The 27,645-nt window shown below is 41.9% G+C and overlaps 1 protein-coding gene and 1 long non-coding RNA gene across 2 annotated transcripts in view; both read right to left on the bottom strand.

The window, feature by feature from the left end:
* Positions 1-27,645, bottom strand: part of cfhl1 (complement factor H like 1) — a 31,228-nt gene that overhangs the window by 1,237 nt on the left and 2,346 nt on the right. Inside the window, exons 6-13 of the mRNA XM_031575461.2 lie at positions 24,180-24,347; positions 23,872-24,063; positions 23,576-23,740; positions 22,962-23,132; positions 22,012-22,182; positions 21,713-21,895; positions 19,715-19,888; positions 356-535 (exon numbers count right to left, since the gene is read on the bottom strand). Coding sequence (XP_031431321.1) covers positions 356-535; positions 19,715-19,888; positions 21,713-21,895; positions 22,012-22,182; positions 22,962-23,132; positions 23,576-23,740; positions 23,872-24,063; positions 24,180-24,347 — 1,404 coding nt within the window. The remainder of the gene's footprint in view (positions 1-355; positions 536-19,714; positions 19,889-21,712; positions 21,896-22,011; positions 22,183-22,961; positions 23,133-23,575; positions 23,741-23,871; positions 24,064-24,179; positions 24,348-27,645) is intronic.
* LOC116222182 lies at positions 5,617-7,297 on the bottom strand. Its single transcript, XR_004164513.1, has 3 exons — positions 7,011-7,297; positions 6,817-6,928; positions 5,617-6,670 (listed from the first exon to the last, which is right to left on the bottom strand). It is a non-coding gene; the product is annotated as an uncharacterized LOC116222182 (long non-coding RNA).

Genomic DNA, 27,645 nt, shown 5'->3' with positions numbered 1-27,645 from the left:
TACATTAAGGAGGGCGGAGCTCCTCAGACAAAGAAGGAACAACAAGCTAGGATTACATTCTATAAGGATCCACTTTAGGCATGTGAAGTCATACACAAACACACAAATACATGAAAGAAAGAAAAATGCTGCAAAAACACTATGCAACACTTTTCACCAAGAAAACTCTGTATAACACCTCAGTGTACCTTTGAGATGAATAATGTCAATGTTATATGGCACATGGGTGACAACCTAACTTAACAACCTAACAAACCTATAAAAAAAACAGCAACTTACATGGCTACATTTTCAACATTTCTACATTGTACAACTGCAATCCAGGCACATGCATAGGCAGGATCAATGTACTTACTACATCTGATTGGATAAATCCATTTTCCATCCCAACATAGCTCATAACTTCCCCCAGCCATATTGTAGCCAGCCTGGCACTGGAACTCCACATATGTTCCATGCGTGTAGTATTGCTTTGACGTACCAACTACATCTGAGAATTCTTTCACAGTTGGTGGACCACATAAATCTGCAGGTACTATTTTAGAGAAACAGAAATTAAAGAAGGCATTAAGTTATCTTACATTCTCAAAACAAAAAAAACTTGCAAAGAATGCCAAATCTAAATGTTCATTTGTAATTTGATACCTTGATATAACATGATACCTTTTCTCAGATTTGTGGAAAGTGGGGATTAGCAGAAGGTTTGAAACACATAACTTCACAGTAACCATAAAAACTAGATTTGTTAAAATTTTTAGCACATGTGCAGTTAACAAAAAACAAAAAAAGGAAATTGCATTGGGCCTAATTTGAGGAAAGAAAATATGTGTTTAACACTGATTCCTGAAATGTCATTTTAAGTTTGATCTAGTTATGAGTCTCCACTCATAATATAGATTTGAGTCTAATTCTATTCAAGTAATTCAAATCATGGAGCTGTCATTTTTCACCATTGAGTCCCAGCGATGACAACTAGTTGTACCAAGTGGCACACATACCCAATGAGCATTAGTTTTAACTGTACTGTTATTCATAGGCTTAGATGCAACCCACTTTACAAGCGCAACCCACTTTACAAGCGCACCACCATCAAGACCTCCACCATCATCCCCGTGCCCAAAAAAACTAAGATCACTGGACTCAATGATTACAGACCCGTCGCCCTGACCTCTGTGGTTATGAAGGTATTTGAGCGCCTTGTGCTGCTTCACCTCAAAGCCATCACTGACCCTACACCTGGACTCCTCAGGAACCTACGCCAGGATCCTGTTTGTGGACTTCAGCTCTGCCTTCAACACAATCATTCCGGCTCTGCTATAGGACAAGCTCTCCCAGCTGAGTGTGCCTGACTCCACCTGCAGGTGGATCACAGACTTCCTGTCTGACAGGAAGCAACACGTGAGGCTGGGGAAGCGTGTTTCTGATTCCAGGACCATAAGCACCGGTGCCCCTCAGGGCTGCGTTCTTTCCCCTCTACTCTTCTCCCTGTATACCAACAGCTGCACCTCCAGTCACCAGTCCGTCAAACTCCTTAAGTTCGCGGACGACACCACCCTCATTGGGCTCATCTCTGGTGGGGATGAGTCCGCTTACAGGTGGGAGATTGACCATCTGGTGACCCGGTGTGGTCAGAACAACCTGGAGCTAAATGCTCTGAAAACAGTGGAGATGGTTGTAGACTTGTAACCCAGCCCCACCCACCCCCATCATCCTGAGAGACTCCCCAGTCGACACTGCGGAGTCCTTCCGCTTTTTGGGCACCATCATCTCCCAGGACCTCAAGTGGGAGCTGAACATTAGCTCCCTCACCAAAAGAGCTCAACAGAGGATGTACTTCCTGCGGCAGCTGAAGAAGTTCAAACTGCCAAAGACAATGATTGTGCACTTCTACACCTGCATCATCGAGTCGATCCTCACCTCCTCCATCACCATCTGGTACGCTGCTGCCACTTCCAATGACAAAGGCAGACTGCAGCGTATCATCCGTTCTGCTGTGGTGATTGATTGGCTGCAATCTGCTATCTCTACAGGACCTGTTAGCCTCTAGGACCCTGAGGCGGGCAGGTAAGATTGTGGCCGATCCCTCCCACCCGGGTCACAAACTCTTCGAGGTACTTCCCTCCGGCAGGAGGCTGCGGTCCATCAGGACCAAAACCTCATGCCACAAAACTAGCTCCTTCCAGGCTGCAGTTGGCCTTATTAACAAGGCCCGAGAACCCCACCTGACTTGGACTCTTATCCCGCCCCCACACCTCAAGTCTGTGTTACATTAACACACATTACATTGCACATTCACATTGCACCCCTGTTTTGCATTTTGCATTTTACTTTCCACTTTACTTTTTTATATAAATCTTTTTATATATTCGTATCTTATATATTGTATTTTTTTGTACTTTGTTGTACTTTTCTTATGTGTAGTACTTATTGTGGTTTTATGTTTTATGTTTACTGTATGCACCTATACACCAGAGCAAATTCCAGGTAGGTGTAAACCTACTTGGCAATAAATACAATTCTGATTCTGATATGATCAGGACGGACATGTCAGAGTTACAGCGTTGTGTATCTCAAAAGCGCGAGAAGCAGAAGTGGTGCCAAACGGCTGGGATAAGTATAAATAAAAATAATAAACTAGAAATGTATTTCCCCTGAGAAAATGCAAATGATTGCGCGCAGTAGTGTTCAGTTAACCTATGTTACCTATGCAAATAAGTGGATAACACTCCCCTTTTGACTATCCTACCACGTGTTGGTGAGAAATAAATATTGGAATAAAATTAGTGTAGAGATTTTCTATCAACAATGAATTACTGACATTGTCGCACAACAACACAGTCTGATACTAAAATATGAATGATCAGTCAATGTTCAAGATGAGATGATGGTGTATATTAATTATGTGCAATGCATCCAGTGGTGTATAAAGTACCCAAAAGCCATACTTAAGTAAAAGTAAAGATATCTTACTGGAAAATGACTCTAGGTCACAGTAAAAGTGAAAGTCACCTATTAGAATACTACTTGAGTAAAAGTCTTAAAGTATTGAAAGTAAAAGTACAAGTAAATGCTGTTAATAAAAAATTAAAGGGTCAGAATTTTGAGAATTATAAAGTTTATTCTTTTAAGTGCTGTGGCCACCATGACCAAGGACAAGGAGTTGTGTTGAAAATAATTGGGTTGGCTGTGATCCATCCAGGAGCAACAATGTTCAACATAATATATTGTACATAAGTATACTTTTGCATCTTCTATGAACTTATCATAATTCTCCTAAAAGCAATGTGACACTATGAAGGAGTTGTAACAGTGCGTTTATAAGTATGCTTATTCCGACTAGAGCAGGGGTCGGCAAGTAACTTGGGCCGCGGGCCAGTATTTTTCCTCGCCACTAGGTGGCGGGCCAGAGTCTGGGTTGCTGCCTATTTAGACGCTGCGATAGGTACCCCTTACGTGACCTCGCAACAACTAGGCCAACATGGAGAATGGATAGGTCTACTAAAAATAACTAATGATAATAAACCATGTGAAAGAGCCCATTGGTGGTCTGTTTGAATAATTTCATTATTTTAATGAACTCTGTCAATATAGGCTCGCCTATTGTGAATAATAGCAATGATGGACTTCTTTCAACATTGAGCCTCCTAATTAGACCTAGGCTACTACTTGGAGTCTATCTTAGGCTACTTTTATTCAAAATAGTTGGTTGACGCATGACAATGTAACAATATTTATTGTTTGGGGAAAATAGCGTGCAGAGAGAAGTTAGCAAAGAATTAGCTGGGAACGATGTCTTTGTCAAAAAGTCTGAAAAGGAAAGTTGACAACCAAAACAGAGCTTATAAAGGGGAATGGAAAGACAATTTTGCGTTTGTCTTACCCGGTTTCACTAATGGAAAGCCCATGTGAAAAAAAAAATTAGAATCTGATGGGTCAAAAGAAATTGCTGGCGGGCCAGAATTGGCCGCCTGTTGCCGACCCATGGACTAGAGGGCAAATGCATTATATTTTGTTCAGCAAACAATATCAACTTGATGCATCAGTTCAGTGTTTTGAGAAAGGACACCTGCCTTGTAAACTCCTGGGCCTGATTTGAACACAATAGGCAAAGGTTTTGCTCAAGCTGAATCTGATATCTTAACAGGTTTATGCTAATTATGATAACTAAACATTAACGTTGCGGCTCATGGTATTAATCTTAATTTACCTCAATGTGTCTCTTGAGGTTGGAAGGGGAGTTTTTGAATGCCAATATTTCAGTAGCTTAGGGTAAGCCTTGCCTGCCATTCACACGTACACGTTGGAATGCGTTGATCCAACGGATGGCGGAGGAGTCTGGGGGGTATTCGTCGTAGCTCGCTAAGCGGTTTAGCGAGCTAATTTTCAGGCTAAAATAAAAAACGCCCCTCTTTTTGGTTCGTGGAAGCAACTTTTGATAAATCACCATAGTTACATATCGATTAGCACTAACCTGCTCCAGGGCAGGCTAACTTAAGTGTAGCTGGATAAGCGTGCCACACCCCCGGAAAAAGGAGGGATCCCATTGACCAAGGACTGATATTAGAGTTAGATTAGCGGAGGGAGAGAGTTCTTTGCAATCGCCAAGATCCATTATTCTTGTATGAGCGCTACCGATTCAGCCGACAAGGAATCATTAATTTACAAGACCTTCTGGAGTCATTTATTGCAAACACCACAGTCGAACATTGACTGTCTTGCGCTTTTTTGCGAGTGGTACATTTTTGTAGTGTCGGTGATGCGGAGAACAAAGCACTCATAATTATATGAGTGTTATTAGTACACCATTGCATATCATTATTGTAGAAAATGATTAAGGTGGACTCATGATAAGAATAGAGAGAAATACAGACAATTTATTTTCACTGCTTCAATTTATTGCATTTGTTATTAATACATTTAGTCATTTAACAGACACTTTTATTCAAAGCGACTTCCAAGGAAATGTAAAACTTCATCGAGGAAGGAGGTGAGGGGATTTGAACTAGCAACCATGCAAATTCAAACCAGTAGAGGAAACCTCTGTACCAGTGGACACTTGCCGTCAGGTATTCATACATAGATATCACGGTATAAACATCCCAACACACCTTGCTCTCACAGCGGTGGTGGTGTTGAATTTTGCCATGATTATGGTCTTGTATTCTTCATAAGCATTCATGTTCATCTCCTACTCGCCAGCAGAGAAAAAAGAGCCATTTTCTTTGAGTTTAGAACCATTATACCGTTAGAAAATCATGGTTTTGGTGATCGACCTTTCCTGCCTTTTGAAGTAGGATGTGCACGCGCAAATGCCATGATAACTTTAGCCTGGTTGAAATTAACCACATGATTAGGATGCGGATCAGCCGTTAACGAACCGATATTTGCTGTTCTCAATCAGCTCGCTAATCTTAACGGGCTAAAAGGCCAATTGATTAACTTAGCTTCAATCCTACGACGAACGTACCCCTGGTGCACGGGGTTGTGTTGATACCAGAGACGTTATAGTGAGATTGACAGGCCAACAAACCAATCACGCCACTAGCAAGCTGTTTACCTTGTGAGTAGTAGCATGCTAACATTAGATAGGTGGCTCAGACACCTCGCAAATCCTATCAGACGTATTTTTCAGTTACAATAAAGGGGTTTTTACATTGTACAGTGTCTATTTCTCGGTAACTTTATGTAGCCCTGGCCAGCCTCTCACCAGACTACGCCACCCCTTGAGCTATAATAGAGAGCAAGGGGAACTCCGTCCCAATAATGGTCCGACACAGGTTCTTTGGAAAGATATGAAAGATTAGGTTTAATTTTGTTTCTCGTTAAAACAAGGTGTCACTTTGGTTGTCAATAAATAAATACATAAATACATTAAATGGACTTCAGGGGAATGCCCCAGCCGTTGGGTAAGAATCCGGAGCCACTGACCACACAGACTAACAGGGGCCTGCCTCCAATACCACATGTGAAGGAGAGCACACACTACTAGCTCATTGGCCACACCACCGCAAGCGCACCACTTGGGCACATTAAGAAAAAGGGGTTCACACTTCACTGCATTACACTGCACATCTTATCAAAGGTGAGAAACTATCTTAGAGGAAAACCTGGCCAACCTGTAATCTAGGCTAGGGCCCCAAACGATACCCAGGCTATTGCGGCAGGGGAGATGACACAGGGGAAACAGATAACAAATTAATGAAACAAACAAACAAAAATAAACCCTCTAACCTGTGGCTCACAATATCCTCTTAACCACATATACACACCTAGGCCCCCAGGCTAGAGGGGAAAACAGAGATACATATATTCTAAAAGCAGCACCCGGACCTATAACTAACTGGAAGAGAACAGCAGCTAACAATGCCGTCTAGCTGTGTGCTTCAATAGCTTCTATAAGACAGGAACAAACAGAGTACAAGTTTAAGTGTTTGCAAACACAGCTGGCTTACACTCGAAGCATACACTCATTCAAACAGGATTCAGATGAGCAGGTAACCTTAAACAGAAACCACTAGAGGCTATTTACTGCAAGGACCCAAAGCAGTGGTATGTTAGCAAGTGTGCTGTAGGCATAGACAAAACGTACCTTCGCTGTCTAAACAGCTGCACCCGAGAACGTCATGCACCTGGTATCTATATGCGGCCAGCAACCACAATAACCACCGCACTACGGTCGGACACAAACACACGCACGACCCCCACACACACACACACACACACACACACACACACACACACACACACGTGAAATGTCACCATCAGTTAACTGTAAAACACAACCACGTACAACAGCGGACGGGTTGGGCAACATACCTGATACACTGACTGCTACTTAACACGTTGCGATGCATGTAAACGGGATATGGATTGCAGTTGGTAGGGAAGACGCTCAACTCGTTCCTGTTGGCATCCGCTCTATAACACGCTACCTAACCAAAGGCAAAACGTTGCTTAGTCCACTTAACACTGACGCCAAGAAAGGGAAAAGAGAGTCATTTCCAACATACCGTGTCGCTGAAGACAACGCTCCAAAACGCGGCTTCACTCCACAATCAGCAATGGATGGCTACCGGCATAAGGACCCAAGGTGTATATATCTATGCCTGTTCGCACTAAACTAATTGGAACCCAGCCCAAGCCCCTACTAGTGACGTACACACAGGAGAAAGGTGACAGAGGTGAATCAAAATAAAAGTTCGCTACACCCATTGGTCCCACCGGCTACATTTAAAAAAATCTAAGCAAAAAAAAGTCAAACAAACAACTTTTAGGTACAAATACGACCATCTACAGAGTTCGGTCAGCCATCTTTTTTTTTGTTGCTTCCCGCTCTTTAGACGTGAGCATAAACGCGATCTGATTGGCTAGCGCCTGTACTGTCAGTTATGCATGAAAGGCAATTTGTTTGGCTGACGCATGCGTTGCCTCTCGAAAAGTTGAAAATGTTTCAACTCCTGCCACAAGCAACACATGAAACGCAACGCAACGGAACCCAACGGAGCTGTCATGGCAAAAAGTGACCGGGTGCCAAAAAGAGCCCGGGTGATGTAATATTGGCTTTCGAACGACTCTTGAGTGACAGTTGCCATACCAACGTTAGCATTACGTCACCCGGGCTCTTTTTGGAAGTCAGACAACCTCAAATAACGCAATTTACCCCAGAGCATCTCGCATTATACTTTGCTACCTGAGACCAGCTTGCCTGTATTTTACCTGCAATAAACCAAGCAAAACAACCATGTGCTTGATGTTTGACTGTGTTAGGAAAGTTGTTGACTCACAAATTTGTTATAGTGTCAAAGTAAGTACATTTCAACCGGTTTCGCCGCTAGCATCTCATTAGCGATTACTCCGTTAGCTGGGGCACATTATTTTGCTTAGTGTTTAGCTAGCAAGCTAGTATGAACTCTCCCAAGTCTTTCTAAATAGGCCTATATCAACAAATAATGGTAGATCTTAAATTATTTAAGATGTTAGTGTGATGTTGAGATACGCTGTCTGCGTAGTGACGTAAGCACCCACTAGTGGACAGGGGGAACAGTTCCGCCTGATGTATGAAGCAGATGCATGCAAGTGATGTCCGTCAGTAAAGCATCCAAATCAACCTAACTGTCTCGTTATTGAACAAACAACAATCGACACACAGAAACATTACAGTGGCGACGAGGATTCAAATGGATATTCGCGTGAAGAATATTTAAAAAGGAAAGGAGAAAAACCGATGCCGAACAGTCAACTTGCAACGTGAGTTTGAAAGCTAAAGGCTAGCCAACCAGTCAATAACGTACAGTGGATGTTAAGAAACTAGCAACGTAAAAATGATGAACGCTGCCATAAGCCATGCTGCTATTCTGCCGTTCGATACGGAGATTGATCCAACTTCAGTCGGAACAAGATGGAGTAAGTGGATCCAACGCTTTGAAAACTTTCTAGTTGCAATGAACATTGTGAATGATGGAAGGAAAAGGGCGCTGCTTTTGCACTTAGCTGGGGAACGAGTTCATGACATATACGACACGCTTGCCGGTGAAGATGATGATTTTGAAACAACAAAAACGAAACTGAATGGATACTTCACCCCAAAGAAAAACACTCAATATCTTGTGTACAAGTTTAGAAAAGCCGCACAGGAACAAGGAGAAAATCTGGACACATATCACACGAGGTTACGCATGCTTTCCAGAGACTGTGAGTTTACCGATGTGGACAGTGAGATAAAAGCCCAGATCATCCAAAGCTGCACTTCCTCGAGACTCCGCCGGAGAGCGCTAAGAGAACCTGAAATGACGCTGGAAACTCTGCTGAATTTTGGGAGAACGCTAGAAATATCAGAGCAGCAGGCAGAGGGCATTGAACAAGGTACATCCACTGCTGTCAACGCAATTGAACACAAATATAAACCACAAATGAATGATCAGAGGGGAAACAAAAATGCAAACAAAGACACACAATGCAGAAACTGTGGAGGGAGATATCCTCACAGAGGAGATTGTCCAGCAAAAGGCAAGGACTGCAATGTATGTGGAAAACCAAACCATTTCGCAAAGGTGTGCCGCTCAAACCAAAGAAAATCAGCTCAAGACAGAAAGGTACGTTATGATTATAACAAAGACACCACATATGGACAACAGAAAAGCACAAGACGTGTAAATCGAGTGACTGCATCAGAGTGTGGTACACAAAGGGACTCATCAAGCAGTGATGATCAGTATGTGTTTTCAGTTAATGGTGAAGCCTGCCCCAAACACCCCAGAACATCTATACTGCTCAATGACGTGCAAGTTGAAGTGTTGATCGACTCTGGAGCAGCAGTTAACATAATCAGTGAAAACATATACAACATGCTCAAGCCACAGCCAGAAATGAAGGTTGCCAATATCAAAATATTTTCATATGGATCCAAACATGCTTTGCCTATTATGGGTGTTTTTGAGTGCTCTGTGAAAGCAAAGGACAGAAACACACAGGCAACTTTCTATGTGCTGAAGGGCAGTGGACACTCTCTTTTGAGCTATGACACAGCTAGCAAGCTTGGCCTAATACAGATTATCAATGCAGTGGACCCCACCATTAGGAGTGTCTCAGACGAGTTGATTGACAGTCATCCTGAACTGTTCACTGGTATAGGCAAGCTCAAAGATTTCCGTGTGAAGCTACACATCAATCCTGAGGTACAGCCAACGTGTCAACCACACAGAAGGGTTCCTTTCCACGTCCGACAGAAGGTCGAAGAAGAACTACGAAAGCTGGAAGAAGACGACATAATTGAACGAGTGACCGGGCCAACACCCTGGGTTTCTCCAATTGTTACCCCGCCAAAGCCTAAAGACCCCGATCAAGTACGGATCTGTGTTGACATGCGTCAAGCCAATGTGGCAATACAACGTGAACGTCATCTCACGCCCACAATGGACGACGTGATCCATGAGCTAAACGGTGCACGGGTATTTTCAAAATTAGATCTCAACAAAGGCTACCATCAGCTAGAGCTGCATCCGGATAGCCGATACATCACAACCTTTACAACTCACCTGGGCCTGAGACGGTATAAAAGACTGAGTTTCGGCATATCATCAGCTGCTGAGGTCTTCCAGAACACCATTTGCCAGGTATTGCACGGCATCCCTGGTGTCAAGAATTTAAGCGATGACATCATTGTGTACGGCTCATCACAAAAAGCCCATGACGATGCTCTGCGAGCAGTCTTTTCCAGACTCAAAGAATGTGGCCTCACATTGAATCGCAACAAGTGCGAGCTTAACAAGCAACGACTGGAATTCTTTGGCTTTATCTTTTCAGCTGATGGCATCTCAGCTGATCCTCGTAAAGTGGCAGCCATACATAAAGCATCAGATCCCAAAGACCCTGCCGAAATCAGAAGCCTTCTCGGTATGGCAAACTATTGCTCCAGATTTATTAAAGACTTCTCCACCATCACTGCACCACTCAGGGAGCTCACCAAGAAAGGAGCACCTTGGAATTGGGGTGCTGAGCATTCAGCTGCACTACAGACACTCAAGGAGCGTCTCACCAGCGACACTACCATGTCCTATTTTGACCCGAAAAAGGACACTGAACTCGTTGTGGATGCCAGCCCATGTGGTTTGGGTGCGATTCTTTGTCAAACAGACAAGGGAGAGAAGCATGTCATAGCGTATGCCAGTCGGGCACTGACAGATGTTGAAAGGCGCTACTCACAGACAGAGCGCGAGGCCCTAGCGATCATCTGGAGCTGTGAGCACTTCCACCTATACCTCTACGGTAATGAGTTTACTCTTGTGACTGACCACAAGCCATTGGAGCTGATATGGAATAACCCAAAGTCAAAGCCACCTGCTCGGATAGAGCGATGGGGACTCCGACTCCAACCATACGACTTCAAGATTGTGTACAAAAAGGGAGCAGACAACCCTGCTGATTACATGTCTCGACATCCAATACCAATTCAGACATCCAGGAGCACAAGAGCCTCCAAGATTGCAGAAGAATATGTCAACTTCATATCACTGCTGGCTACACCGAAGGCAATGATTCTTGACCACATCAAAGCAGAGACACTGAAAGACGGCACTCTGCAACAGGTCAGTGCACACATTAAGAACAATTCGTGGCACACCATTACTGACAATGCACCGCAAGCTGCTACACTTCAGCAGTACAAACATGTCAGAAATGAACTCACACTGTCAGCAAGTGAGGACTTAATACTCAGAGGCTGTAGGATTGTGATACCCTCATCTCTGCAACACCATGTCCTGGAACTTGCCCATGAAGGCCATCAAGGCATTGCCAAGACAAAGGTCCTGCTCAGAGAGAAAGTGTGGTTTCCAGGCATTGATCAGCGAGCAGAGGCACTTATCAGAAACTGTCTAGCCTGTCAGGCCAACACTCCAGTCACCAGGACTGAGCCACTAAAAATGTCCAATCTACCTGAATCACCATGGCATTCAGTAAGTGCAGATTTCTATGGACCTCTCCCATCTGGAGAATATCTGATGGTGATTGTAGATGACTACACACGTTATCCAGTAGTGGATATTCTGCACTCCATTTCATCCAGTGTTGTGATACCACGCATGGACAACATCTTCTCAATGTTCGGGATACCACACGTTGTGAAGACGGACAATGGACCACCATTCAATGGTTCCCAGTTTTCCCAGTTTGCTCAACACATGGGATTCCATCACAGAAAAATAACACCGCTCTGGCCACAGGCCAATGCAACAGCAGAAAGATTCATGCGTACGATTGGGAAAGTGATTCGGATCGCCCCAATGCAAGGTATCCCATGGAAGCAACAAATGAACATCTTCTTACGTGAGTACAGAGCTACACCACACTGCACGACAGGAAGATCTCCTGCAGAGTTGATGTTCCAACGACGTCTGAACACTAAGATACCATCAGCCTACTCAACAGTCATTAGTGCTGACAAAGAAGTGCGTAAAAGGGACACTGAGGCAAAAGCTAAAATGAAGATCCGTTCTGATGAGCGACGACACGCAGTACCATCTCACATCAAGCCAGGTGACAATGTGCTTTGTCGTCAAGTGAGACAGAACAAGCTGACAACACCGTACAGCAAGGAACCACTCACCGTCACCAATGTGAAAGGCTCCATGGTGACAGCAGAACGGAATGGCTATACCATCACCAGGAACAGCTCGTTCTTCAAGAAGATCCATCCCATGACGCAGCAAGACCAACTGCCACCACCCGACTACGACCTGGATCCTGATGATGGCAATGATCAACCTGAACCAGCACCAACACAGCCTAGATATCCAGTCAGGCAACATAGGCACCCTCCAGCCTATTTGCGTGACTATGAATAGACTGTCTAGAGTTCATGGAGATATGCAAAGAAAACATATCCTTTCAATATCCTGTTTAGCCAGTTTATGTTTATGAATGCATATGATATGTTCTGTATCTCCAAGTGTATGCAATGTGAAATGTGGTGCTGATGTTTTGAGTGTCCCCACTTATGTTTTCAAGGCAATAATTCTCAGTTTGCCAGAATAGTTTGATCATATATGGAATTGTGTTTATGTCCATTGATAGACAGGTTGTCTAAAAAAAAAAAAAAAAGAAGAGTGATGTGATGTTGAGATACGCTGTCTGCGTAGTGACGTAAGCACCCACTAGTGGACAGGGGGAACAGTTCCGCCTGATGTATGAAGCAGATGCATGCAAGTGATGTCCGTCAGTAAAGCATCCAAATCAACCTAACTGTCTCGTTATTGAACAAACAACAATCGACACACAGAAACATTACAGTTAGCAAATGAACTGGCTGGCTTGCTAAAAAGGTAGATGAACAAGCACCGTATATTATTTAAGATGTTAGCAAATGAACTGGCTGGCTTGCTAAAAAGGTAGATGAACAAGCACCGTATAGTATTTAAGATGTTAGCAAATTAACTTGCTGGCTTGCTTAAAAGGTAGATGAACAAGCACCATATATTATTTAAGATGTTATTCAATTAACTGGCTAGCTTGCTTAAAAGGTATATGAACAAGCACCGTACCGTATATTATTTAAGATGTGAGCAAATTAACTGGCTGGCCTGCTAAACAGGTAGATGAACAAGCACCGTATATTATTTAAGATGTTAGCAAATTAACTGGCTGGCTTGCTAAAACGGTAGATAAACAAGCACCGTATATCAGTATATTTTCTCCTTGTTATAAAAACGAATTTCTACTCTAAACAATTTCAATTGAAATGCAAATGATGATGTAAACGGCTAAAATGGAACACTTTATTTACCGGGTAAAAATTTGTTTAGTCACAATATATAGCGATTAAAAAAAGTAGTATTGACTGCAAATGTTGATGTACAGGATACCGGCAGGTGTAGCTAAAACGGAATACTTAATAGTTTTAGGCACAATATTAAGTGACTAACAAGTAGCTGATGGCTTTCGAACGACTCTTGAGACTGACCAAAAAGTGCCCGGGTTACGTAGTGTCCAGGTTACGTAATGCAAGCGTTGGTATAGCAACTGTCACTCAAAAGTCGTTCGAAAGCCAATATTACATCACCCGGGCTCTTTTTGGCACCCGGTCACTTTTTGCCATGACAGAGCCACAATTCAGTTCGGCAAAGGATGACCTCACCACATTCAAAGTGACCACGTTCAACCTTGACGGATCAACGCATTCCAACGCGTACGTGTGAATGGCAGGCAAGAGGCACTTCATCCGGTACGAAGAATCCTTTCTGGCAAATAAGGCCACGGGTGTTGGTCTTCGTCACCACTGTCGTTTGTTGCGGGAGTAGCAGGTGCTTCCATCATGAAATCAGTCAACGTAGAGTGGAATTCTACTCATGTAGTCGCTCGCTAGCTGGCATCACTGGGAATAATAAAAAAACGCGGTTTTGAGAGCACTTGTTTAACGTGATTAACCAATGATTTTACTAGCAAGCTAGGACCACTCAGTGTGTTTACATGATGGTATAATTCGAATCTTTGCTTAGTCGGACTATGCTTTCTTTCGAGGGTAGGTGCTATTATCCCAATATACATGGCAGTGAATAAATCGAATCATTGGCCGAAAGCATGTCATATCCAATACGATAGGTAGCGCTGTTTTTATTACAACTAGTGGTGATACAGCCCTTTCCGCTTGACCTCTTCACCACTACCAATAACAACAACAGTTGATTGAGCATGAATCGCGTCTGTTCATCGGTCCAGAAATGCGTGTTGCCTCTTGGGTTGTTTGTTTGTTTGTTTGTTTGTTTGTTTGTTTCTGCCAGGCCGATGTGTTTATAAGTTACATTATTCAAAGGTGAAAGATAAAAGGCGAGAGAAATGCACGCACATTCACACACGCGCGCAAATAATGGGTTACAGCCTAAACGCATTGCCCTTCTGCCAGTTGCATCAAATTGTTTTAGTACTTCTTCGCTGTCGATTTCCAAATCTGTGTGAATATTCATGAGAGCAAGTCCAGTCAGTCTTTTCGTAGATAGATACAAACCTTCAGGACGCAATGAATGTTTGGCTAGAAATTTGCCGAACTTTCCAGGGCTTGATAAAGTTCACTGCGTAACTCATTTAGCTGTTTCCAGCTCTGTATCTGCATCGTCAACGCTGGGCATTAGTTGTCTGTACTCCGATTTTATAGTTTCCCCATTTTAATAAATATGCGTTCATGATATATTTTTCTTCTTCTCGCGTAGCAGAAGGTACGCACAGTGAGTACGGCTGCATGCGCCACTGGAACTCTGTGCAATTAATACAATACATAATAGGCTAATTGATACAATATCTCCTCGTTTGAGTGTGGTTGTTTGAGTGCAATGGGAGTGTATGATCGATGTTGTCTATAAAGGTATTTAGGTAAAGGTATTTACGGGAAAATATCTCGATCCACCTGTCACGTCTCTGTCTTTAGAGGGCAGCGCCAAATAACTGAACACAACTAAACTCACGCGTGCCTCGCGGCCACAATACCAAATTTCATCATATTTGATAGAATGAAGGACATATTAGTTGTGAATAGTATCACCAAGTTTGATAGGTATTGGTCAGGTAATAGCCGAGTGACAGCTGATTTGCTTTCTGATTTGACAGTACTAATTTGTGGTTTTTTTCAGCGCCAGATAACTGAACACAACTAAAGTCAGGCGTGCCTCGCGGGCACAATACCAAATGTCATCATATTTGATAGAATGAAGGACATATTAGTTGTGAATAGTATCACCGAGTTTGATAGGTATTGGTCAGGTAATAGCCGAGTGACAGCTGATTTGCTTTCTGATTTGACAGTACTAATTCGTGGTTTTTTTCAGCGCCAGATAACTGAACACAACTAAAGTCAGGCGTGCCTCGCGGGCACAATACCAAATTTCATCATATTTGATAGAATGAAGGACATATTAGTTGTGAATAGTATCACCGAGTTTGATAGGTATTGGTCAGGTAATAGCCGAGTGACAGCTGATTTGCTTTCTGATTTGACAGTACTAATTCGTGGTTTTTTTCAGCGCCAGATAACTGAACACAACTAAAGTCAGGCGTGCCTCGCGGGCACAATACCAAATTTCATCATATTTGATAGAATGAAGGACATATTAGTTGTGAATAGTATCACCGAGTTTGATAGGTATTGGTCAGGTAATAGCCGAGTGACAGCTGATTTGCTTTCTGATTTAACAGTACTTATTCGTGGTTTTTTTCAGCGCCAGATAACTGAACACAACTAAACTCACGCGTGCCTCGCATATAACGCATATAACGCATATAACTTTTCCTAGGCAATATTTGTTAACTTAGCCTACTCTGGTTTTGAATATGGGGTAGGCTACCACTCATGCGAAGGAAATCACCGGCAGATTGTCGCAGGACATTACGCAGATCTTGTCAAGCACTGACAAAGCATGCATGCGTTGGCAATCATACAAATATTTTTGTATCATCGCGATGCAAATGCATGTGTGTATAATAATATTCTGAATTCAAGTTAATGCTTGTGAAATAAAGGCATTTATATGTTTATGATTGTGTGATTCATTGGGATGTGCATGTGGGCAATAGTGGTTCACGTTGCTGTACTCACAATTTCGGAACAGCGGGCTGTCGGAAAAATGGGCTTTCGGAACATTGCCATGGAACCTTGGTCAGGTAATAGCCGAGTGACAGCTGATTTGACAGTACTGCTGTTGTTTTAAGCAAATAAAATGTGGAACGTCCTTATACGTGTTTAAGGAGGGGTTGAAAAAGGTGCTCATATCTTCGGACCTCTTCTGTTATGTTTGTTCATAATCAACAAGAATAAGCTTGTGAGACAGTCTGCAGGATATTCATAAAAAAACGTGTCATTAGTATGAACAGTTGAGACAACTTATCCCTATTTCGTCTTCCGGGTCACGACCTGGCAGGGAGAGAGGGAACATGCGCAAAGACGCAAAGTCCAGTTCCTTATCCAATTCACCGTTACATGCCGCAATAGTCGAACTATCAACTGGATCGGATCGAGTTATCCAGGGGTGTTAGTCCGACTATGTGCGGTCCGACTACGATCCGACTAAGGTGCTTACATGAAACGGATAATGCGATTTCAGTCCGACTAAGGCAGTTATTCGAATCCATGTAACCACGGTCACTGATTCGCCAAGCCTGCTTGCTTGCAGTCTGTGTTCCACCACAGTCCCCGACGTTGGTCTCATTATTCTTTTTTTCTTCTAAAGATAGATTTGATTTTGTAGCGAGTAACGAAGGTTTCAGGGGAAATGTATCAGAGTCAAAGTATCAGTTTTCTTTGCAAAATGTAGTGAAGTAAAAGTCAGTCAACAGAAATATAAATAGTAAAGTAAAGTACAGATATCCAAAAAAACGACTTAAGTACAGTAACAAAGTATTTCTAATTCGTTACTATACACCACTGAATGCATCTTAATGAGATCTAGGAAAACTCGACCCCTTTGTTCCTGTGAAGAATGTCCTATGTCTTTGCTTCCTCCACAGCAAGAGATTGCAAGCAAAACTCCTTGCTTTAGTGGTATCTTGGTGGTGGAAATGGTGGACAGATATGGTACATTTTCATATTCGTATCGTTATTGTAAGCTTATGTGGGGTTTAGTTACATTTGATAACTTTAATTCTATTACTTTTGAGATGAACGTAAAAAAATGTATTACTCTATAATCTCTGTATAATTTACACTGTACAAGTCACATACTAAAAAATATCTTCCCATCATCTGTTACTATTACATCTAACAGCACAACTAACAGCACAAATGGTAAAGCCCAAGTATTTAGCAGACGCTTTTATCCAAATTTAAGAACCACTGCACCACACCAACACAGTTTTATGACGAACTGTGAGCAGAACTCTTTACCGCACCGCATTGCATCATAGCCTGTGTTATTCTGAGGCGTTACTTACGTATAGGCTAGCCTACATAACAGCAAGCAATTTGCATTGGGAAAATCAAACACGTTGAGGGGTAGACAAGCTTGTTAAATGCAGTCAGAAGACATTATGGTGGTAGAAACAAATACAAATATCACAAGTAGGCCTAGGTAGCGTAATATCACACGTACAAGTTGGAGGCTTCAACGAAGATGCTACCCATTCACTTTGGATGGGGTGACGTCATGCGGTGCCAAACTGATGAGCCGTTCCGTTGCTTCGCTTTGCTTGCAGTAGTTGAGAAAAGTTCAACTTTTCAAGCAGCCAACCAATCAAATCGTGGTTATGCAAATATTCCAGTGAGGGCGCTAGCCAATCAAATCGTGTTTATTTTTAAAATTAGCATGCTTCTGAACATCTGTGAATTAGCTTCATTGCTAACGTGTTCAGGCCCTAAAAATAATAATAATAGTAAAACTTACGTGAACAATATGTGAAGATGTGAATCACATAATAAAACTTGAGAAGATCAATAATGTGCTTGCATAACTGCTTTGCAGTGCTGTGTGCTTGAGCGGTCACACTTCTTTGGGACCAACAACAGTAAAAATCTAACCCTTTGATTTAAAATTAGACCTACGTTAAAACCAGTAAAAGTCTTTGACATAACGTTGAGGAATCAAGAGGTTGCAAAGCAATGCACTCTGTTGTTCTTCCTAAGATTCTTCTTCTTCTTCTAATTGATTTTTGACAAATTATTTAATACAAAATACAAAGTTTTTATTTGTAACCCACAGAAGACAATCCACAAATGTGTATCATGATCCACACATAGTTCACTATCCACAAACATGTATTTTGTTGTGTAAAATCATATCCACAAAAATATGGAGCGATTTTGTACATGTGAATTGGGTTTTGCACATTTGTGGGTTACTTCATGTGAGTTTGTGGGACTTTCCTTCTATGTATTTTTGGAATTTTGTCCAATTCGTACTGCAGCTGATCTGAAAGCACGAGATGCATCAGTAGCTAGTACGAGATGCAGTTTGTAGCTACACCAGCAGATGGCGACATCCATCACATGAGCTGACGGAACTACCTAGCATCCACATCCGTAAAACAGGAGACTATAAGGAGAAGGACAGCAGCCTGATTTCAACCAGCAGGTGAAAGACAAAGTGAAGTAGGCCAACCTAAGAAAAGATCTCCTCCGGATTCATGAACGCCTGGAGATGTGTTCTTAAACCGCCAAAGTGTCCATAACTGTGCACTGATTCTTAAATTGAACAAGCGTTCTTGTGCACCAGAATTTTCATACAGAAACGCCCCGCCAGCTCCTTATAAGGGCATGCAACTATTCAACTGAAGAGATGTGTGCACAATCCACAGACTCCACAGGCAACCCGAGAGCTACTTCAGACTCATCAAAATCAGGTCAAAGTGGAAAGCGGGCACCGGTCGACTAAACACAGACCTAACTTCACCGGTGCAGAGGTGGAGGTAATGTTGCTGAATTTAGATGTGTCCATTCTATTCCACTATGGCTATATCCACGAGATTGAGTTTAGTGCTTATTTATTAATTCACTTACATTTGCAATGTTCGTGTAGTGCGTTTATTTATTTTAGGATATTATAATGTCTTGTAGAATCATGACTGTAAATGTGAAACGTAATTGTTAATGATACAAATATTCTCGTATTTATTATTATCATGATTATTTAAATCCGAGGATGTCTGTAGAATTGATGTGAACCCAATCACCAACGATTTCTTACAAATTCAGCCCTTAAAAAAAATCTGGCCGATTTACGACTGCTATTTAGGTCTAAGTTAAGAACGAATCCCAGATGAGAAAACTTACATGAATGCCAGATTTATCCCGGAAACTTCGTAAGTCTTATTCGTAGTCCATTGTTGTCATCTCCAGGGGCCTCATGTGCAAACGTTGTGTAGTGCTGTTTTTTTGTTCCATGATGATGACTGGCTTATCAACTGTTTCAGATTTCCAAGAGCTATCCTCTTGGAATTCTGTATGTTATTGGGTCCAGCTTTGGAGTGTGATGCTGCAAGGAGTCACATATTTGCCCATACCCTAGAGCTCGTACCCTAGGGCTGGGCGATATATCAAATTCTCGCGATTAATTCTGGTTTTTGAACGACGTGAAAAATGCCTAAATCGCAAAGTCATTTTCTTCACCAGTCCTTAACCCTTCTTGATTTTTTCTCCTATTTCCATAAAGATATCATCCCAAAGACACACCCACAAATCAACATGTTTTACAACAAAAATGCACTTACAAAGATCACAATTTCTGAACTATTGAATACTTACATGTGCAGTCTACTTCATCACTCCACCTGCCATTCAGGCATGTTATTTCCCGTCCTGGTTTTGCAGTGAATGGGTACTTGCATGTGTACGTCACAGGGTATCCAGTTCTGTACTCTTCAGCATCAGGAATTAACTTCATATTTTCCCCCTTAGGCTTATCACACATGTCACGCACTGCATAGAATACAGAGAACCATGACATACAAATATAAAACATTAAATTGAATTATAAGTTATTAATAGTTCTCATACAGTGGACGAATCTTAATGATAATACAGTCATTGATTACTTATTTTGTTTCTGACTAATATGTTACTTTTATATTGCAGTAGATGACGATTAAGAAAACAAACAATTGTGTATCTGAATATAAAATAATATGAGAAGTGAGTAAAAGTACACACATCTCCGAAGTAACTTAAAGCCACATTACGCCAGAATTGGTATTTTATGCTACTGAGCTCCCCTTGAAGTTGCAGAGTGTAGCTCATTTTTAAACTACTGTTGTAAATACAAATTGCGCTTAGAGACCCCCTAATGGACAGTGTACACGTTGACAAGCTGAAAGATATGAATCCGTCTGTGTGCTCCGCCTTTGGCGATTGTCTGCCCCGCCTTGATTGTTTGCACCTGTTCCTCATCACCTAGTGTATTTAGTTTGCGTGTTCCTGTGTCTCGTTGCCAGTTCATCTTAGTTTCCTCCGTGTTCTAATGGTCCAGCGATTTTCCTAGAGATTCACTTAATTTAGTGATTTGGCCTCAGCTTTGTTTACGACCCCTGCTTTTGCCTCCTCCCTGTCAAATTAGTTTGCTTGATCTCTTGACTGATTATCCGTTACCAAACCCTGTCTTCGCCCTCTCCTTGTCAGAATTGTTTGCCTGTTCTCTGGACTGTCTACCTGTGTACTGAACTCTGCCAGTAAAAGTTATTGTTTGTTCCTTACCCCTGTCTCGGAGTCGTGCGATTGAGTTCTGCTGTCTGTCTCAACACCGCTCGCTTCACCTTGTGCTTCAAATTACAGCCCATTCAATTCAAAATTCAGGTAATAAAGCTCAAAATGATCAGCTTTAGTGATCTTTTTCGTTCATGCTCATATTAGCATATTGTCTCCCAAAACCACAAGTGTTGACCCATGATGTTATAGGCACCATATTAAATTTAGCAACAACTTCAGAACAATTCTACTTATAGGGAAGTGCTTATTATGATTAGTTTACAGTACTATTACCTGTGTGCACGTCGAGAGTAAAGTTCAACAATTAAAATTAATTTTTATCATTATTGTTGTTAGGCTAACCCTAAACAAATTGCTTGTGTATTCATGCTTCTTTTGGCAGATGCAGTGGTTGGGGGAGCTCATTACGTCATCCTTTCATTCACTGGAAAATGGGTAGCTCACACAAAAGTGCTGGGTAGATGTTACTGAAAACACCGTGAAGTGCAAACTACCGTGTGAAAATTGGTTTTTCGCTATCAACATTATACATTTTTTTTTTAAATGACAGACCAAAAAATTCAAGACAACAAGAAAAAAATTGTTTTGCATTTCCTGTAGGAAATACCAGCGCATGCAAAACAAAAGTTAAAAATTGGTTTTGGGCTATCAACATTATTATTTTTTTTTTTTAAATGACAGACCAAAACATTCAAGACAACAAGACAAAATTGTTTTGCATTTCCTGAAGGAAATACCAGCACATGCAAAACAAAAAGTTAAAAATTGAAAATAAACATTTAGTAAAAGATCAGGACAATTAACACAATTCAAGGTATGCAGAGAATGACAAAGGAGAAGGAGGGTGGAATTTCTCCCTTTTACACATATGCATTGGTATGCTGATCCTCTTTACCCACCTTCCTTCGGTGTGGACAAAAGAAAATACGTTTTATATAGTTGTTATATAAAGACTTATAAATCTTTAATAATTGTGGGTTTACAAAGATAAAAGTTGGTATGTAAGACCTGGAAATGTGGGAATTGAGCTTATATACTTACCAATGCATGTCGGGGGATCAGTCCACCTTCCTGAATTGCAGGTAATTGTATTTCCGCCATCAATTTTATAAGACTGATAACATGTATATGTCACTGTAGCCTTATTTCTATAGATCTTTTCATTTGAAGAGACAATGATTCCATTTTCAACATCTGGTGGAGCATTGCACATACCATTTTCTCCTGGTTGGGGAAATTACAATTTTTCATCTTTGAGGCAGATTGACCATTGATGACCAACAGAAAAGTGACATCACAATAAAAATCAATATACAATCTTACTGAAATAAATTAATTACGTTTGCAATCTGGTTTCTCCCATCGTCCGTTGTCACACTTAATTCTTCCAGAATCTGATGTGTAACCAGGTTCACATTTAAACTCTTGAAACTGTCCATCTGAATAGATTTCCTTCACATTCTGATAAATGACATTGTCAACAGCACGTGGGGCAGTACATTGATGTTCAGCTGGAAATGACGATGGAAAACATGAAAAGAGAAAAGAGATTTCTACCTAATTCATCATGTTCATAAAATCCTTCATATGGGGAAACTCATCTACTCCAAACTCTATGCTCAAATCACAAAACCACAGAAAGAAATGTACAACACACCCCAACACACAAAAAACATTTAATTTATGTTAGGCTAATGACTCTTGTAGTTTCAAAGTTACTCTGCAGTATTCTACCGAAAAGGTTTCATGGAGTACAATTTTTAGGCACATTTTATTCATTTTACTGAAGGTAAGCAATTTAATTGCTGTGTTAGCGTTAATATATTGCTCAGTTACCGGTATTGAATGTATTGTCCATGTATCTTACACACCGCACACACCCACCCTAATGATCTTAATCTCAAGTGAAATAGCCTACTATGCAAACAGCAATGGTGGGTTTATATGTAGTTTAAAGAAAATTGTTAAACCCTTCCCCCAAACCTCCCACCCCCCAAGGACCTCACTGATCTTCAAATCCTGGCTACGGCCCTACCTGCCAGATTAGTGTTTTAAAGTTGCCTTGTGCCTGGTAAGCCATGGAAGACCAGCAAGGGGCAGTTTGTTCATGGACTGGTAGGCCAGGTAAACAGTTGAGAAAAATAACAGTTTTCTATTCATTTGCAAATTTGTAAAATTTACCACAGCTAGTTACCTCATCTATCTTCTGTACTATTTTACTACTTTGGAGATGGAAGAAAAGACAACAAACCCTATCCCAACACACACACACACACACAGATACACTCACCAATACACTTAGGTGTGGAAGACCATGAGCCTTCAGAGCAGGTGCTTTTCTGCCACCATCCCTCAGTATTTAATTTGAAACCCCTCTTGCATGAAAACACCACGGTATCCTTGTAAGGCTTTTTTACGAACCCATTTTCAATGACAGGTGGGTAACAATCTTCTTTTCTGACTGAAAGCAAAGTCACATTGTTCTATTACATTACATGTAGATGCTTCAACTGGATGCACAAACAGTCAGAGTCCACATATTGAGAGAGGCTTGCTGATCAGGCTCGTAATCAAGCTCACAGTGATAATAAATTAGGGCACCATTTTTGTACACTGACTGAGAGTCACAAATTATTTTCGCACCGAGGATATCTGGTGCAGCACGTGTGATCTCTGAAATACAGGTGCAGTAACTGTGAGCCAATGGATCAGGTTCAAATTATGTATTTGTTGTATAAACAAGATTCCATTGGGCCATGTGTCTTATGGTCACATCTGACCCTCCTAATAAGAGCTACTATTTGAAAGCCCTCACTGACATCACTGTAATTATCAGAGGTAAATATGCCATTTGACTTTCTATAGACAAAACACAAACAAAGAAAGACAGCTGCATTGACATACTGCAAAGAGGTTTGGGCTTCCAGCCTTCAACTTGACACGTAGCATCTTCTGCAGGTCTCTTGTAGTTCGAATCACAACTATACGGTAAAGTTTCCTTGTATCTATATGAGGCTCTCCAGGCCCAATACGGATAATTCACATCACGAGGCCTAGAGCAAAAGATTTCTGTAGCAAAATGGAACATTTAAAATTGGTGGTCACTCGCACACTTTTATGCTATGTTAGGTTTAAACATGAAATATGAATGGCAGTGAAGTTGGAACATGTTAGGGCTATGGCCTTTACACATTTGTTACCTTGACAATCAGGTATATTTGGCCACTCTCCATCTACTCCACAGTGGAAAGAATCTCTCTCTTTGAATGTAGAGGTCCGATATCCTTCCTTACAATGGAACTCAACCATTTCTTTAGGTTTGAAAATATTTTTGCCTGCAGGTAATCTTGTTGTTCCAGTGGAAACCTGAGGTGGTAGCATGCATTCGTTCTCTGCAGACCAAACATACAAGTAACAACAGAATAGTGAGTAGATGCTACTAGCCGACAGAAAAACAGTACTCTGTAGCAAACACGTCTGTCCATGTGGATTGCAAAGACCTCTTCACCTTCACATTCTGGTTTTGGATTCCAACCTAATTTAGAGCATTTTGTTCGTCCTTCACGGGCTTTGTATCCTTCATCACAGGTGTATCTGAGGACATCGTCCCACTTGTACACTGATTTGGTGTTTGTAACTTGTCCTTGTGGTATGTAAGGTTTTTCACATTGTATTTCTGAGAATACATGAAATCTTTTGTGAGACAGTGGGTATGACAGTTTTGCCAAAGTTTCCATCATTCGAATACAAACAGTTAAGCTTCAGCTGTGCTAGTCCCTGCCTAAATGATAATTCAAATATCATAATTCAATACAAACTATACGTATAAATTAAAGCATGACTAACGCATGTTTGCATTAACATATAAACTCTATAAACAATTTCAAGAAATACATCTATCTTATGCAATTTGCACATGCACTCTGACCGCAAATCCAAAGAGCCAGGCTCGATGGGCATGGCAGTCAGAGCACATACTTATCTGTAGTGACGGCACATCGTCACAGTTCCACCTTCATATAACTGAAACTGAACTTGTATAGTACATTGTGTACATTACCTTTTGCAGCTTCAGTGTTACTCTGCAGTATTCTGGTTTATTACAGTACAATTTACATTTAGTCATTTAGCAGACGCTTTTGTCCAAAGCGACGTACAAGGGAGAGAACAGTCAAGCTACGAGCAATAGCGACCTAGTGTAACAATAAATACTATTTTACAGAAGAATTAGAAAAAAGTGCAGGAATGTAACTGCTGTAAGTGCAAGTTAAGTACTAGTAGAAGTGCAAGTTAGGAAGGGAGGTGCTCTCTGAAGAGTTGGGTCTTCAAGAGCTTCTTAAATTTACATCTACATTTTACGGAAGGTGAGCTGTTCCATTGCAAGTTAGTGTTACTATGTTGTTAAGTTACCTACATGGAAATGTAGTGTCCAAAATCTGCCTGTTGTTTTGATTCCCTACCTAGTCAACTGAAAAGAGTTTTCTAGTGAGTGAGTGAACGTTCTGAACATAGCTTTAGTGTTTGTCAGGTTAAAACCAGGAAGATTTGGTTTACTAGGGATACGCTCACTCCACTCCATTCTCTATCTGCAGGGAATAGACAGGGACTGCAGAAAGGTTGGTCTTACTACTTCTGCCATGGAGGTTATGTATGTCATTACTGTTTGTTGGTTTGTTTGTCTGTCAGCAGGATTACACAGAAACTATTTGGTCGATTTTCATGAAACTTGTTGGAGGGATGTAGCATGGGCCAAGGAAGAACCCATTAAATAGCTAGGCCAGTGAAGACGTGAAGGACAAAACCCCATTTGGCATAACCAATTCTGATTGGATGAACAAGGCCGTGACAGACAGTAAAAGGAAGGAGGAGCCATATCTCTATAAAAGAGATTACCACTTCTTCCTGGTTGCCAGTAGGTGATCGTAGGAGATGCTCCATAGACCAGCTCAGTAGTAGTTAAATGCTCTAAAATAAAGTGCTCAGTATCTTTCAATTAAAAAGAAAAGGTTTCCTTATTATTTGTGCTACTTATTTTTTGTTAACCGTGTGGTCTGTTTAGTGGATGTATCGCGTAATTTACATTTTAAAAGAAGAATATTCTTTCTAATTCTATTCTAATTATTGTTGTAGACTTAAAACAATTAAATGCTAGACAGTGTTTCTCAGAATTCCCCTTCATTCCATTTAACCTTTTCTAGACAAGAAACACAATACAAACACATGACTGTGTGCCTTTGGGATCAAAAAACATTTCTACTTTTTTAAGAACACACAGTACTTCTTCTGTACCTTTCATGTGTTGACATTTCTGTTCAAAGCAGATTTATCATTTTGAATGCCACACCCTGAGGCTAGTGTAAACAAAGAGCCTAATCGTCATCCATCCATTGATTTCAGCAGGCAAACTAGCTTCAGGTGTACAGCAGGAAATAACTAAGCTGGCAATTGGTTAACCGTATGAGTGGGAGTGCTTTTATACACCAGGTAACCGTCAGTATGGCAGAAACAAGGATTCGAAGAGAGGGGATTCGAAGAGAGGACGGCGCCCAGTACCAAACGAACGACAAACCAGGCAAACTGCCTAACGGAGATAATGTCAAACCGGCATTCTGCCAGAGCTGGACTTCACAAAAGCTCTAGCCGTGTCCGTTGTGGAAGTCCTGAAGGCTATAGGAGTAGAGAACGTCCCTCACATCGTTAAGCTAAGTAGCCTTCCGCCCTGCCTAGTTTGGAGCTCACGATTGCAGGCTGCACCTGAGCTGCAGCTACTTCGGAACGCTGCTGAGTGTTCCCTGGGTCTTTGGCCATCCACCCGCTCTCCTCGCACACATTGTTGTCCTACCCAGCCAATCGTGGAGACTACTGCTGGACTGTTCCTTGCTTGGTCACTGCAGTCCACTGTCTGAATTGACATGGTTTGATGTGCCATTGTGTGAAGTGCCATGGTGTGCAGTGTCACTGTGTGAAGTGCCCACCTCGAGAGAGCCTTGTTTCGTTTGGAGTGTATACACGAAGTGCCTTCAATATTTGTAGTGTTTACTCTCTCTCATGCTACAGTTCCGGGTAGCCGGCTGCACGTAGCCTGGGTAGGCTACATTAGTAACCTGTGCATCTGCGAGGGCAGAGTGTGCCTTATAACCTCTTACTTACCACTCACTAGCCTCCCACTGTTCAGGACCGCCTGCTCGAGGAAACGAGCAACTGCCGCCCACCTCTGACTAGCTACCTGCTCCCCCCGTCCCCCTGCTGGAGGAAAGAAGCAACTACAGCCCACCTCCGACTATCTGCCTGCTTCCCCAGTCCCCCTGCTGGAGGAAACAAGCAACTGCCGCCCACCTCTGACTAGCTGCCCGCTGCCCCAGTACCCCTGCTGGAGGAAACAAGCAACTGCCGCCCACCTCCGACTCCGACTGCCCCAGCCCCCCTGTAAGAGGCACTGGGAACAACCGCCGTGCCACGGACTAACCCCTCACTGCCCCATTCCCCTGCCATCTCGTCACCAGCACCCTAGTCTCTTAAACCCCCCCTGCAGGAGCCTCTTGAGGCGACCCGGCATTAGAGACTCTTCTTTTTAATTATTTAATAAAACACTATATCTTTTTTTTTAAACCTTATCTCTCTCTGACATCTCTTTGGGGGGGATACGGTTTGCTCCTCAGAGTAGTAGTTAAGTGGCGGCACCAGCGCCCCCACCTGTTGCATAATTGTGTTGGACCATCGTCCATTTATACACTGCGTCGACTCATGAGCCTGCAAAATGTAGTAAGATTTGCATTTGAACTTCACCCAGTCCCCATGCTTGTACTCTTGGCGTGATGTGCCAACTATATCTGCGAATGGGACTGATGGTGGTGGACCACATGACTTATTGGGTTTTACTTTAGAGAAAAACAAAGGAAGTCGGGGTGGCAAGGCATAGGCATACATGTTAGTGGTTGTACATTCACAGATGAAACAATTTGTGAAGTATGCTG

This window comes from Clupea harengus, chromosome 10 (genome assembly GCF_900700415.2).
Source record: "Clupea harengus chromosome 10, Ch_v2.0.2, whole genome shotgun sequence".
NCBI lineage: Eukaryota > Metazoa > Chordata > Actinopteri > Clupeiformes > Clupeidae > Clupea > Clupea harengus.
This window is presented reverse-complemented; position numbering and strand designations above follow the sequence as displayed.